The sequence below is a fragment of the Crocodylus siamensis genome, chromosome 9 (assembly GCF_052110815.1).
Source record: "Crocodylus siamensis isolate JL-2025a chromosome 9, ASM5211081v1, whole genome shotgun sequence".
In the NCBI taxonomy this organism is placed as follows: domain Eukaryota; kingdom Metazoa; phylum Chordata; order Crocodylia; family Crocodylidae; genus Crocodylus; species Crocodylus siamensis.
In genome coordinates this window covers 54,953,091-54,966,776 of record NC_143403.1, presented here as the reverse complement: position 1 = coordinate 54,966,776, position 13,686 = coordinate 54,953,091, and the positions used below count along the sequence as shown (strand labels likewise).

Genomic DNA, 13,686 nt, shown 5'->3' with positions numbered 1-13,686 from the left:
CTGGAGTGTTCTCTTGTGTGGAAAGGTTGGTCCTCCTTGGTCCAAGTCATTGTGGCCATGGGTATGAACTTTGCCAATCCAGCAGTCCAACTTTCTCATTTGAAGTGGGATGTTTTTCTAGAGATGGCTGCAAAGCAGCAGTAATCTCCTTGCTGTTGCCACTAAGTATTAAACAGGAAGGGAGAAGGAGTGGGAATGACATCTCTAGTGGTGCTGATGTCAAGCAATGGAATGTCTAACTGGTTTGCTAGGATTATTTCTGTATTGAAAGTTTCTAATTATGCTTTTTAAATAATTTTAAAAAACTAAAAATAAAGGTTACAAGCTGCCAAATTTTTCCTTTTGAGGGTCTGTTTCCTCTGCTCTCCAGCCTCTGGTGCTGGGTTCTGTCCCTGGCTTGCTTCTCTCTGCTTATATACCATGCTTTTGCTGCAGAGGGCATCAGTAAAGTAAAATAACTGCCTTCAAGCATCTTGCTGTTCTGGGACTTCTGGGTGTGCTTGGTGCAACTGCACATTTAAATCTTTACCAGTGTTCAGCTGGCAGGCGGATTTTTTTTTTGTGAAGTAGAGGGGAAAGTCATAGTGTACAAGGTGAAGTCCTGATGGCTTTGCTAGGCTTTTTAGGCTTAACCTGTATGGGTGCAGGGAAAGTCTGGAGCTCTTTTTTGGAGGCAGCACAGGCCAGACTTCTAAATTGGTAAGAGCAGTTGGGCAAAAGCTCATCCTAGAAGCAACCCTCCTGCCACATCCATCTGTGCCATTCTAAAATAAGAGTAAAGTAGCTGGTGCAAGATGGAGGCATTTCATTGTTCCTCTCTTGCTCTGTGTTCGACTCAGAGGTTATTGCTAGAACTTCTTTCTGTATTCACTATTCGGGTTCCTCACCATTGCTGCTAAGAACTTTAATCATACCAGCAAATTTTTTCCAGCTGTAATGCCTGGGTCTCTTTTAAAATGAGATCCTTCTCATCCTATTTTTCTGTGCAGCTGAAGGAATGAATACACTAGAAAGATGCTGTTATTTCAGTGCTGTACATCTCTGGAAGATCATCTGACTGAGTTGCCTGAGATGGCAAGATGCTGTTACAGTCGGGTGTTATGGTGACTCTAAGAAGTTAATTTAAGTGAGCCTTCTTCATACCTTCACAGAATAACCAGTGATTTGAAAGTGGAGACCATATCATAGAAATGATTCATCTTTATTCTGAAGAGAACTATTTACAAAAGAAGCAGTAGAGCATTGTATTTACTAAAATATGCCTTTATAGATTTATATAATGTGGATCTTTCTTTATAAAAAAAAAACAACAAAAACATACACATATTTACATTGCTTCTACATACAAAAATTACAGCACTGTGGTATGTACATATCTATAGATACATTCTTTCTGCTTGTCCCTGCTGTGTGCTTTTTCCACATCCAATCTAAGAGGACTGTCACTGCAGCACCCAGGCATGTCCCTTACGCTGCTTAGCTTTTGGTTAAAACAATCTTGCTTTTATAGCTGCTGAAATGGACATAGCAAGAAGGGTTGCAGTATGTGGAAGGGGGAGGTGTCCAGAACTCGACATCCCTCCTAGCCTATATGGGCCATGCTGTAGTCCTTGTGCATACAGTGCTGCCTGTCACTCAAGTATCTTGCTCTGCTGCACAAAACTGCACATCTCCTTGCAAATTCCTCTACTGTTCATGTCAATGGTAACTGCTGACCAAGGTTTGTCAGGATAAAGTGCTAATGACATGCCTTGCATATAAATACATCTGCATTAATGTCCTCTCTACTATGCTTGTTAGTCTCCCTTCACATTGGCCTAATCTTTATTTAAGGGCAGTCCTCCTCTACCCTTCTGCTAGCAAAAATTGCTTGTTGGCCCAAATGGGTGATGGTTACTGCTTAAACTCCAGGTGAAATGCGTCCCTCACCATAGTTGCATGAGGATTGTAATATGTAGTGACCAAAGTGTGAAATTTCATTACTGATATTTTATTGTTTAGTTTCTGACTAACACTACTACTTCTGTTGTTGGAGATGCAACTTCTAGGTGGTGATATCCTTGTTTATTGATCCTCAGCTAGGATACTTTCTATAAGCTACTGTGCTTGCTCGATGTTGGAGTAACTACAGTTGCTTTCTGAGCACTTGGCTCTTCTCAAGTATGGTTAAGTATCATCTGCTGTGAGTTGAGTGTTTAATCCCATTTCACAAGCAGCAATTCCAAGTCTCATCTCTACTGCCTTGTATTGCCAGTGAAGGTGAGTGCTTTGCTTTGACAGTTTGAAAGAGGATGAAATGTTCAGGCTGCTTAAAGCACAGCATGCATTACTTTGTCTGTTTGGGAATGCAAAGGACAGTGGTAAGCAAAATGAGGATTTTAAGGCAGTTGTGTTTCATGTTGAGTAGCAGCTCAACACAAGGATAGATTTTCTTGTGGTTTGTCACTTCATTGATTTGATTTTTTTTTTTTTTTTTTAAGCCCACCACTTTAACAATTCCTTCCCTATTCCTTGGTTTCTGTTTCTTAGTTGCACTAGTATATGTGATCATCACCAGCCTGAACTAGAATGGCTTTCCTTTCCCATTCTCCAACTGAAAAAAATATTGCAGTAAGACTAACTTGAGTCCCCTTTTTTAACTGAAGCAATATGTGTTTGTGTACTTCAGCTGCCTACTACATTTAGCAACTGAATGACTAACTTCTACTTTCCCCTCCTAGCAAACATGCAGCAGAAGGCACCTTTCTTTCTTATTACTATATCTGCATTGAATATCCCAAGGCCCCTGCCTTAGGATTGTACATACATCATGGCTATAAAGTCCCACACAGTTGCTGGGCATGCAGTTCTGGGGAATGGCAAAAGTAAAGTGAAAAAGTAACACTAAACTGAAGATTTAGGGTGCTGCCTCCCTATCCTGGCTGCAGCCTTCTCTAGGGGCTATGATGGGGAAGGGAGAGACCAGTGATTCTCAACAGGGATTCTGCAGCACATTCCTTTCAAGGGTGCCATACACATGTGATTCACAAGAAAAAGCATTCTGAGTTTAAGCACCATGCATCCTTGGTCTGTTATGAACTTCCTGGTTTTTACAACAACTGCTTTCTTTTTTGCAGTCAAAATGAGTGAAAATTAAGAGCTGGCACTTTTCTAACTAAGTTGAGAACCACTGGGCTAGATGCATAAGGCAGGCTTCATTGCTTAAGCTAAAAGGTTGTTGGTAGTGCTGGCATCCAGGAAACCTTCACCTATGGCCGTAGGTGCTGGGCATGTGTACAGCTGTAAGCACTGAGGGAGGCCCTAACACCCTCACAGACTTAGATGAATGCCAGTTTAATTCTAACCAGATATGCCTTTCACAGATGCAGGATCTGATCCTATAGACATGCTCAACTCTTTCCCCCTACAAAAAAAGCACCAGGAATTGAGATGATGCTACTTTATCTTCCTTTGTACATCTCCTGTCTAATGGAAGGAAGGCTTTTAAGTAATTTGGAAAAGGCTCCTGGTTGTGAATCCTGTCACAGTGTACCATGACCCAGCCCTTTCCAAGAATTTATCTGTACTCATCGCCTTGGGGATTTTCCATTGGCTAGTTTAAATGTTTCTCAGGGTGGGGCTGGGATAGCTGATTTTTGGGGGCTGTGGATTCAGTGGGATAGGACAATAAAGTGCTGCAACGCTGAGAATCACACCAAGACCTCTTGTGGATCTAGCCTGAAATGTTTCATGTTATGACATAAAGTGCTTTGAAGAGAACACCAAGCTAGTTCTATAGTGTATGGGGGAGGTACCTACCCTCCTAGCCAGTTTCTCCCTGCTGCTGGATTTCTGGCACTGGTACAAAGGAACACTAAGCAAGAGCATGCCTGTACTCCTGGCTGCCTAGGACCAGTTGCCCATCTGAGCATAAAGAAGATCCAGCCACCTACCATCACATCCTGTGTAGTGGAAGACTCAGGGTTAGCACTGACTAGTGGTTAAGTCTATAGTACAGAGCAAAGGAAAAACTACACACTTCTAACCAGATCCTCCAGTTAGCCACTTAACTTCTGTTTCAGTCAGCAGGAGTTAGCTGTGAGAGTTGCTGAATGTTCACAATGAACCTTGAGAGTGGGGGGCAGAGGGGGAATGGGGGGGGTAGGAGGGGAAGCAAGTTCCTGAGAGTACTCAACATCCACAACTCCCATTCAATAGAATTTACTTAATGGGTAATGACCAGCCCCTATGTATCAAATCCTCAGATCTTTAAACTGACTGTGGGGGTTTGACTTAAGCTCTCAGCATTACAACTCCACTGAGTGGGCAGGGATTTGGATTCTCAATGTGGTATAAAGGGTCCTCCTCTTCCCTTGCATTCATCCCTTCTTTCCTTTACCCTAAGTGGGAATTGCACTAGCCTTCCATCCCCTGCAGTGCCTTGTTCTGGGGCTGCTTCCTTCCCCAGCATAAGAGAAGGAGTTTAAGACAATCAGATTATTCATCACAGCAGAAACTGAGGGGACTCTTAAAGTGCCTAAAATGCACCTTGCAGTTTATCACTTAAGGAACAGGAACCGTTGCTCTCAATTGGTATCACTGTCCAATTGTCATCGCCAATTTATGTAAACAGTGGATCAGACCACATGGAGTGTAGATAGTGCAGAGTCTCAAGGGTTAATTTCTTTGCCTTTTGTGTTTTTCCTATTGGGTCCATCAGCAAGCTGGGCAGTTGCCCCTACTTCCCTTCATGAAGCAGGATAAGTAAAGAGGTTTCTCCTTTCACACTAATTTTTCTTGAAAAAGGAAAAGAGACGGTTCCCTTCTGCCCCAACGGGCTCATCCCCCTGCTGCTCCGGCCTGAACACGGGGGAGGGTCTTGCGCTCCGCTTTGCACCATAGCCATTGGAGAAGGAATAGGCAGGCTGGCTCCATTCCTTCGGGTGTTTGTCCATCAGCTGCTGGTCAATGACCCTGTGCATGTCGTCCTACAGTAGAAGAGAAAGGGGAAACTAATTAACAGGACAACCAGAGTTTTGGCAGGGTATATTCATGGATACAGCTAATAATGGGATTATAGAATGGCTATGATGAAATGAAGACAGGGAAGAGAACAGGAATGGCAGCTGGCCACCCAGCTTTCATCAGCCTCATCACCTTTTCTCCAACAAGAGACCCAGAAATGACAGGAGGGAGTTTTAATTTCTTTCCTTATTAGAGATTAAGCCCATCCCAGACAGCTTGAGGTCCTGGGCTGGCCCCTTGCCAGGGTTCTCCTGATGAGTAGGAAGAGGAGCCTAGCTTCTGTTTAGTGGTGTCACGAAGAGCTGCAAAATACTCTGAGCTGCCTGCTGGTGCCTGGGTGCCACCTGAGTGCAAGAAGGACTGATAAGGCATAGGGCCTGAAGTAGAGGCCTGAAGGGTTAGGGCTTCAGACCAGAGCTAACCCAAGCTCTGTACTGAGGAACAACAGCACAGCTGCTGAAAACGTGGCAGAGAAGACAAAGTGCTTGCATATATTACATGGCCATTTCAAAACAGTACGACTCACTTTATGATCAGAGGGAACTAGTGGCTTGAGTGATGAAACTAGGAATAGGTAACTGGGAGGGTGAAAGCTCCCTGTATTGTCCGAAATGCAGTTAGAACAACTCACCGATGAAGACTATATAACGTAAGGTTGCCTCAGATTGGTTTTCATCCCTTACATGATGGGCCACTGAAATCCTCTGATCAGCATAATTTATCCCTGAAGCACATGTTTTTTCAGTGTATAAGAACAATCCTTCCTTTTAGCAACATGCCCAATGCAATTGAATTATGCAAACAACCTTAATCAGGCAGAGGTAACCAGCCATCACCCAGTGATGAGCTAGTAGACAACAAAATAAAAGTGAAATGCACATTGAAACTCTAATCCAGGCCTACTGGACAACTGCAGCTGTGATCCTCCCGCAAGCACGATACACAGGCAGGAGTTAATTTTACAAGAAAGCAATGTGTGGCTAACAACAAGCTTGTGAGAAATGTTAAATCCATAAAACCAACACAGATGACTGAGGTTTAGTTCTCAGGTGCCCTGGTCATCACTGCAGGTCTGACACTGGTGCTCTGGCTAATTAGACATGCCAATATAAATACTTGTTCCATTGCCATGTAAACATTAGGACCTCAGATAAACACCTCTGTGGAAACAGGCAAAATCAGATTCTCCATTTTGCTGGTGGCAAAAGGGAGACTGGACAGTAAAGTGACTTGCTGGCGTCACAGAGCAGGGCTTCTGGGCATGCTTTTTCCCTCATGCAAATCTGCTCATTCAAAATGCCATCACTGCGAAGTCTCTCTATTTAGGCCGAGACTATGGCAAAACATTTATTACAGACTGTCCCCATGCAGTTGTCTGAATGGGGAACCAACATTTGGAGAAGACAGGACAGAGTTAAGCATTCACCTGTCCCCTCCATGCTGCCCAGGCACTGCCACGTTTTCTTCTGTCTTACCACCTGCTGTACAAAACCACATCCTCTAGCCTGCTGCCTGTAAGGCTTTGCCATCAGCAGCGACAACATTATGACCTCTCAGCCCTGACGTCCATTTTCTGCAGCAGAGCTTAAGGCTCTAGAGTCGCATCCAGAAGAGCACAGCTGTGTGGCATGTAGTGCCGCAGACATGTCTGTGGTGCCACATACCACACGTTTAGTTGTTCTCCGTGCTGCAAGGGAGCAGTGTGGAGGGTTGTGGGGTTTTTTTGTTTTTTTTAACTCCTGAATATCCAGGAGTCAAGAAACCTGTGGGGGGAAAAGAAGCAGAGTGATGAACGTGGTGGCAGCATGCACGGCCCAAAGCTGGAGCCACACTTTGCTGCCAGCCAGGCTCCATGCAGCAGGATTGCCACTGCCACAGCCCCGGGAGGCCCCAGAAAGGCTGCCCTCCCCCACCAGAGTAATTTGCTGCACGCCAGAGCACACAAGGCACAGGCATTCCCTGGGGACAACTTGTGGTGGCAAAAGGTGTGCCGCTGCTATTTGCCCCTGGGGAACCAAATGTCCACACGTCTGGACGCAGCCTAGTGGGCTAACGCTTGAATCCTGTAATAGTTCCCTGTTTCTTGCTACCGATCGACTCCTCATGAATATCAAAAATCTATTGTTTAGGTGCAGCCAACTCTTTCCTGAGGTGGGCTTGATGACTTTCTGTCCCTCTGCCTACACAAAATTAGTTAACAGGGATTCAGCAGTAATCAGTATCATGATGCTGCACACAGCCAAAAGACAACAGTTTCAAACCCACATACATTTTACATGGTATCACATTCTGATGGAGCTTGGTTGCTAAGGACAACCATGCAGTGCCAATAGACACAGATGGCACATGGTCCATCACTCATTGTCACACCGGGCACAAGCATCACCTCATGTTGTGGGTGTTTCAGGGCTCCAGAAATGTATAATACTATTAATGACTCAGCATTAGACACAGGGGCTCCCTCAGGAACATGTGAACAGCCAGCAGACAACAATGCACCTTCCATCTTCCACTGTTTTAAAATAAGTCCCATTATGTAAAGGGTATTAGGTGTTTTTAAAGTGGTAAACGTGACAGGTTGGCTGCCTGCCTGGGAGGTAACCAGGCATTGGATGCCTAATTCATTTACCCTCAGACACTGAGCCAGTTTTTAAAGAGGAAACTATCCTTTCTTCCCTCCCCACTATCACTATTCCAGAGCAAGTGGTACCTTAGCCAGTCATTCTGTTTTCTCTCTGCCCCTCACACACTCCTGCTGGCACTTCCTCCTAATGCTAATTTCAGGCCACATTTAGAAATATACCTAGGTCTAGAATGAAGCACAACAGAACAGACAGCTGTTCCAGTTCGTCCGTTATTCATCCTCTCATGGTTCCTTTTGCACCTGATGGTTCAGAGGAGGATTACACCCCTCCACTAACAGACATACCAAAGTACTGCACCCAGCCTACTGTGCACAGGTGTATGCTGGGGCAGTATGGGAAGGTGGAGAATCGCTCCCCTCTCCCCACTACTGAATTACCAAAACAGGGAACATGTCTGATGTATATGGCTCAGAAAGCACCTTGCTTAGCTGTTTTAACAGTATATGCTAAGAAAGCAGTGAAATAGCACTAAACTGAAGGGCAATGAAATCTGTTGGAGTCTCTGTTTTTTTTCTAAACCAAGTTTGAACAGAACAGCAAATGATGGGAGGAAGTGAAGGGGAAAGAAGTCAAGATGAGCTTATGATTAAGTGAAACAGGCCTGGGGGGGGTGGGAGAGTTAAATTAATATTTCACATTGATAGGCCTAGATTATCAACAGGAACTTCCTCCTCTTGCAGGTCAAATAGGTACCAAACCAGGGGCAGGCAAAATACGGTCCATGGGCCAGATCTGGCCTGCCAGGCAATTCTATCTGGCCCACGAGGCCCCTACAATTTAGAAAATTTATATTTAATCTGCTCCTGGCTGCCTGTCAAAGATGACAGGAGCCAGGAGCAGCCGGCAGGAGTCAGCAGCAAGACCAGCCTGGCCCTGCTCCCAGTCCCCTCCCATCCCCCACCCCCACCCAACCAGAAGCCTCTGCCTGCCATGGCTTTCCCTGCTTCCCTTCATGCCAGGCAGCTGCTCCAGCACCATGTGGACCCTGGCTGCATCACCAAACCATGGGAGCATGGGCCCATGCCAGTCCCCCAGGGCCAGGAGCAGAAGGATGTGTGTGTGTGTGTGCAGGCACACTTGTGTCCCTGTAGTGAGGGAGGGAGGGAGGGGGAGAGAGAGAGAGAAAGAGACAGAGCAATGAGGGAGGGAGAGACCGTGTGAGTGTGTGTGTACACACTCATGGGCACACACAATGAGGGAGCAAGGGAGACACTCTGTGTGTGTATGCGCATGTGCGCACACGTGCAATGAGGGAGGGGGGAGGAAGAGGCTGTGTGTGTGCAATGAGGGAGGAAGGGAGAGAGAAATTGTGTGCGTGTGTGTTCATACAGCAAGTCTCACATATACACCCCACCACACACAGGCACCCTCCCCTTGCACTGCCATACATGCAGGCTTCCAGACCCACACCCCATCACACACCCCAGCCACCTTTCCCCCCACAAACCCCATACCCACTTACACTCCACATACCCACATGCTCCCTCACCTCACATTCACACCCCCATACCCTCCCTCAAACTCCACAGACACGCACACCACCAGCCCCCCCCCACAAACCTATACCTACCCCCACGTCCCCACCCCCCCTACAATATACAAGAGTAAGACTTCATTTTCAGCTATTGTGCAATCCTCTCTGTGTACACTACACAAACACATGTAAATCAGGACAAAAATATTTTTTGAAATCAAATTAATGTTGTTAGACGTTCAGTTTTTAGAATATAATTTGGTATTTTTCTGGTTCCGAGATGGCAAAACCTCTTGCTGAAAGGAATATTTCCAGGGCCAAGGGGAGGGCCTGCTGGTGGCAAAAGTCAGGGGTTGGGGGTGTGACTTCTGATTACAAGATGTCAACCAGGGGGCAGGGCTGATGCGGCCCTCAATAGCTTGCCTAAACTCGATCAGCGGGCCTCTGCCCAAAATAATTGCCCGTCCCTGTACTAAGCCATCCACGAGGGAAGCGTTATACCCTCAAGCTAACAGAGGTACACAAATGAGTCTAAAAAAAAGTGCACAAAAAAGAATAAAAATAGGTAGGCTGGATAGAGAGCTCCTCAGAAACCTGGCAGAGAGAGCACTTAACATCTTCAGAGTGCTGCCCAGACAGTATGCAGTAGGTAGGAAAGGATACTCTCAATTTTATTGACAAGAAAAGAAATAAAGCACACAGGGTCAGGGACTTGCTGTTAGGCAGAGAGAGAGTGCATGTCAAAGCTGGCATCCCTGGCTTCTAGGACTTGGCAAACAGGATACATAGGGAAGGAACAAGGGGGGAATGGGAGAAGGTGCAGTGATGGTATCAGTTTTATTCAATAAAATAGTCAGATTGTGGAGGGAAAAAAATTGACAGTGCTTGTGCATATTGATTTGTTGGGGGAGGGAGGATGTCCCTTCTTTAGCATATATACTATATGTGGTACATACTAATATAGGAGGAATATCAACGGCATACAAGACTACCTCATGGCAACAGTCTTCCACTGCTAGAGACAAACTCAGGGAAAACCCAAAGATGACCACAAGTCAAGTCAGATGCACACTATGCTGGCCAAGCAATCTGTTTCTCCAAAGGACTGGCATTATTTTTTTGGTGCTGTCAAGGGACAGCTGAGCACTGAAGCAACTACTCAAAAGTTACAACTGGATTTTCTCGGGTATCATGGGCCTGATTCATGAGGTGCAAGGTAGGAGTTGTTTACACCTGTAGAAAGGGGATGTTATGAATCAGAGCTCTGCTCTTTCTTACACAATATTAGTGCCAATTAGCACAGGTGTAAATCTGGAGACTTGGCACAAATGCTTTCCAGCCTAGTCATATATATCAAACTATTTAGAGTTCCATAGCTGATATTACTGCTAATGAGTCTCACCACATCACCACACCTAAATGACATTATACCATAAAATAGGAAACAGTAAATGCCTCCTGTAAATAAGACTACAAGACAGAAAATACACAGGTACTAAATATAGAAAATACCATATTAATAACTAGGCCTAAATGAGATCAGTGAAATTCAAGTAGAGCCTAGGGATAGCTGTACAGCCCTAGCTGCAGGGTTTGATACCTGCTTTGTTGTAATCGGTTAAAGGAAAAGACTACAAATTAAAAAAAATACAACCTGCATGCCAATAACTTTTCTAGACATGCTAATTATGTCGAGTGCATTTTTAACAGGCAGCTGCAAGGATTTATAATATGATGCCCCAGGCTGGATTCCTCATTGCCTTCTACCTCATTGACACTCACATGTGTAAAGAATACAGGGCAGGGTGGCACCTTAGAGACCAACTGGTTCAGAGAGGCCCAAGCATTTGAAGGCTTATGCTGACTAGCCACCCTGCCCTGCTTTCCACCTGACTTCAGGCCAATGTAGGTAACTATCTAATCACATGTGCAGAGTGAACGTGGGATGCTACCAAATCTGAAGTTTCCAATCACACAGGTGTTTGTTCTTTATACGCATGTTGCACAAATTTACAAGCCTATACAATCTGATTCTCCCCTCACAATCTTAACAGAGCCAGGGACACCTTGAAAAGACTGCTACAAAATCCAGTTTTTCCTCTAAACTTTAGAAATATTCCTATCATCAGAAGTGAGGAGGACTGAATGGGTTATGGAGACTGAACTCTCTTCCCAACTGCTGAGGTTGTCCTGCTAGGGCAAGGTTAAGATGAACTGTCAGGACAGTGTCACAGAGAATGCACTATCCCAGCTTGTGAGCAGTTAAACTGCAGCAGTAAAGGCTATCAGCCTGGTATTCCTCACCACTGAACAAAAACATCTACTCCATATTATCCCCATCTAGAAAAGAGTTCCTGGTAGCATGCATAGAACAGGAATTCTCACTAGCTAAGTGACAGATTTTTTATTTATTTGCTGAATTGCATATAAGCAATTAGTGAGTATGTTATTGGTTTTCAGTCCAGAGGAAACAAGCAAACAAAGAAAAAAAACAAGTTTCCCCATTTTGAGAGGTAGTCACTTTGGACTGGCTTTTCAACTAGATGCTGAATTCTTAAGTATTGCTGCCATATGGAAAGCTATACTTATTTATCCTAAATTGGAGAAAGGAGAACAGTTTTCTGGCTTTACATTTAAGAGCATAATTCGGCTTTACGAGCTGAAGTCATTTTGCTTTAACTCTAAAATTCTTACAATCAAATAAGGTCTTATTTTTTTAAATTATGTTCAAAAGGCTTTCTTTTGTGCTGGCTCATTATTATTGAATAATGTTAATTCAGTTTTACTGGGGAAAATAATGCCTCGTGTAACACTCCTGAAAACAATGGAATGGCTTGAATTTAGCTCTGTGGAGTTTAATTTTGATGACCATATATTGTAATTATCCCCTCTATTACTTTCTAAAAGAAAATTGGCAAAAACCATGCTGAAAGTGTTCGTCTGCTGTCCTTACATCAACTCCCAGTGAAGTTTTGAAAGTAGGAGTTCAGGATTGGACATAAAAACAACAACATACTATTCAGAAAATACAATTTCTTGAAGCAATTTATTCCTCAACCAGCCTGTATTAACTTTATTAAATGTAAAACCACATCCTTCTGTTCATACCCATGGAAAGGAACAGGTCAGCTACCAACTGAATAATAAGATTTGTGCGAAGTCCATAAGACATCTGCTGTCATTTCTCCTCTGCAATGTTTCAATGTCAGTGAAGTCACTTGACTGCACAAGCATAACTGAAGATAGCATGTTACTCATTACAGAGCTAGTCTGGCTCCTGTTAAAGTTAATAAGATTCCCACAAACTTCAGTGGATCTTCAGAATTATATGTTAAGGTTTGGAGAAGAAATCAGATGTTAAAACATCACAGCTACCAGAGACAGGCAGTGAATTCGAAACTGGCATCTTTCACTGCATCAGTATGATCACAGATGATGGAAGAGGTAATGGAAGTAGTGAATGGAACAGAGGCTAGTGTATTTTGTTGGACACACTCATTCTGTGAAAGAATGAAACGTTGGTTTTGGATGTGACAGAAAAGTGAATGAGGCAGATGAAATAGAGGGTGGGAGCTCACCTCAAAGGCAGGAGGGGTGTACGACTAAAGCTGTTGGTACAGGAACTGAGAAAGGCCACTAGATCAGAAACCAAAGGAGCCAGATAGTAAAAAGCCCTGAGGAAGCAAACTGTAAGCAGGAGAAAGAGAGAAACGAAAACACAGTGGAGTTGAAACAGGACAAAGGTTGTATGGGAGAGATTTCTACTGGTCTGGTTGGATAGTCAGTGCACCCAACTTCTTACATAATTCTGTAAGAAGCTACACGCCAGAGATCTTTCTTTTCCAGTCTCTCTCTCTGCCTTTTTCTTTGTTCTCTCTTTCCATCTGTTTGTCTCTTTCTTTACGAAGCCCTTCTTCTATGCCATTTGTCCAAATTTGTAACTTATAAATAAATCCATGGTCTCTGGCATTACATGATTGTGGTACCACTGGCCCCACAATGTGGATGAAACTAAGCCAACCATTTTACCAAGATTTTGGAGTGGAATCAAGTTCTCACTTTTTCATCTAGCTACATTTTTTATTAAAAATTTAAAAAAAAACCCCAAAAAGATATTTTTATACGAGTATCTTCAAATGGACATTAAGAGCTTGCTTGCCACTGGCAAGTCTGTTCACTGTATAAAATGGAGATACAGGGATTTCAGGCTGAGTTTTTGGAAAATAATTAGACTTGGGACATGTAAGTGACCTCAAATCATTGGCATGCTGTTCAGACAGGAGCGTGTGCCACCGAGATGGGCAGTGTTACTGATCTACAGATGTAGGAAAACCTGGGTTAAATAGTTTTGCTCTTTGCACAGCCATATTTTTCTACATTCACTTGCCAGAGACTGAGCCAATCAGAGTGGGTGGAAAGATGGAGCTGAGTTTTGAGGAGGAGCATCTCTGTCACCATGGCAATGTGTAACTGTGAAATTAGATTTTGTCCCTTTAGTTTTCCTAGTCTCATATTTAAACAGGTGGCTCAACAGAATTCAAATCAGTCCACTGTAACAATCAC

At 44.0% G+C, this 13,686-nt stretch overlaps 1 protein-coding gene across 2 annotated transcripts in view; it reads right to left on the bottom strand.

Annotated features, from left to right (window-relative positions):
* Positions 1-138: 138 nt before the first annotated feature.
* BICDL1 (BICD family like cargo adaptor 1) overlaps positions 139-13,686 on the bottom strand; it is a 79,069-nt gene continuing 65,521 nt past the window's right edge. For both annotated transcript variants that reach the window (XM_090063168.1, XM_090063169.1), the window contains one exon: positions 139-4,967. In XM_090063168.1, the coding sequence (XP_089919294.1) occupies positions 4,767-4,967 (201 nt within the window). In that variant the 3' untranslated portion in view covers positions 139-4,766. The remainder of the gene's footprint in view (positions 4,968-13,686) is intronic.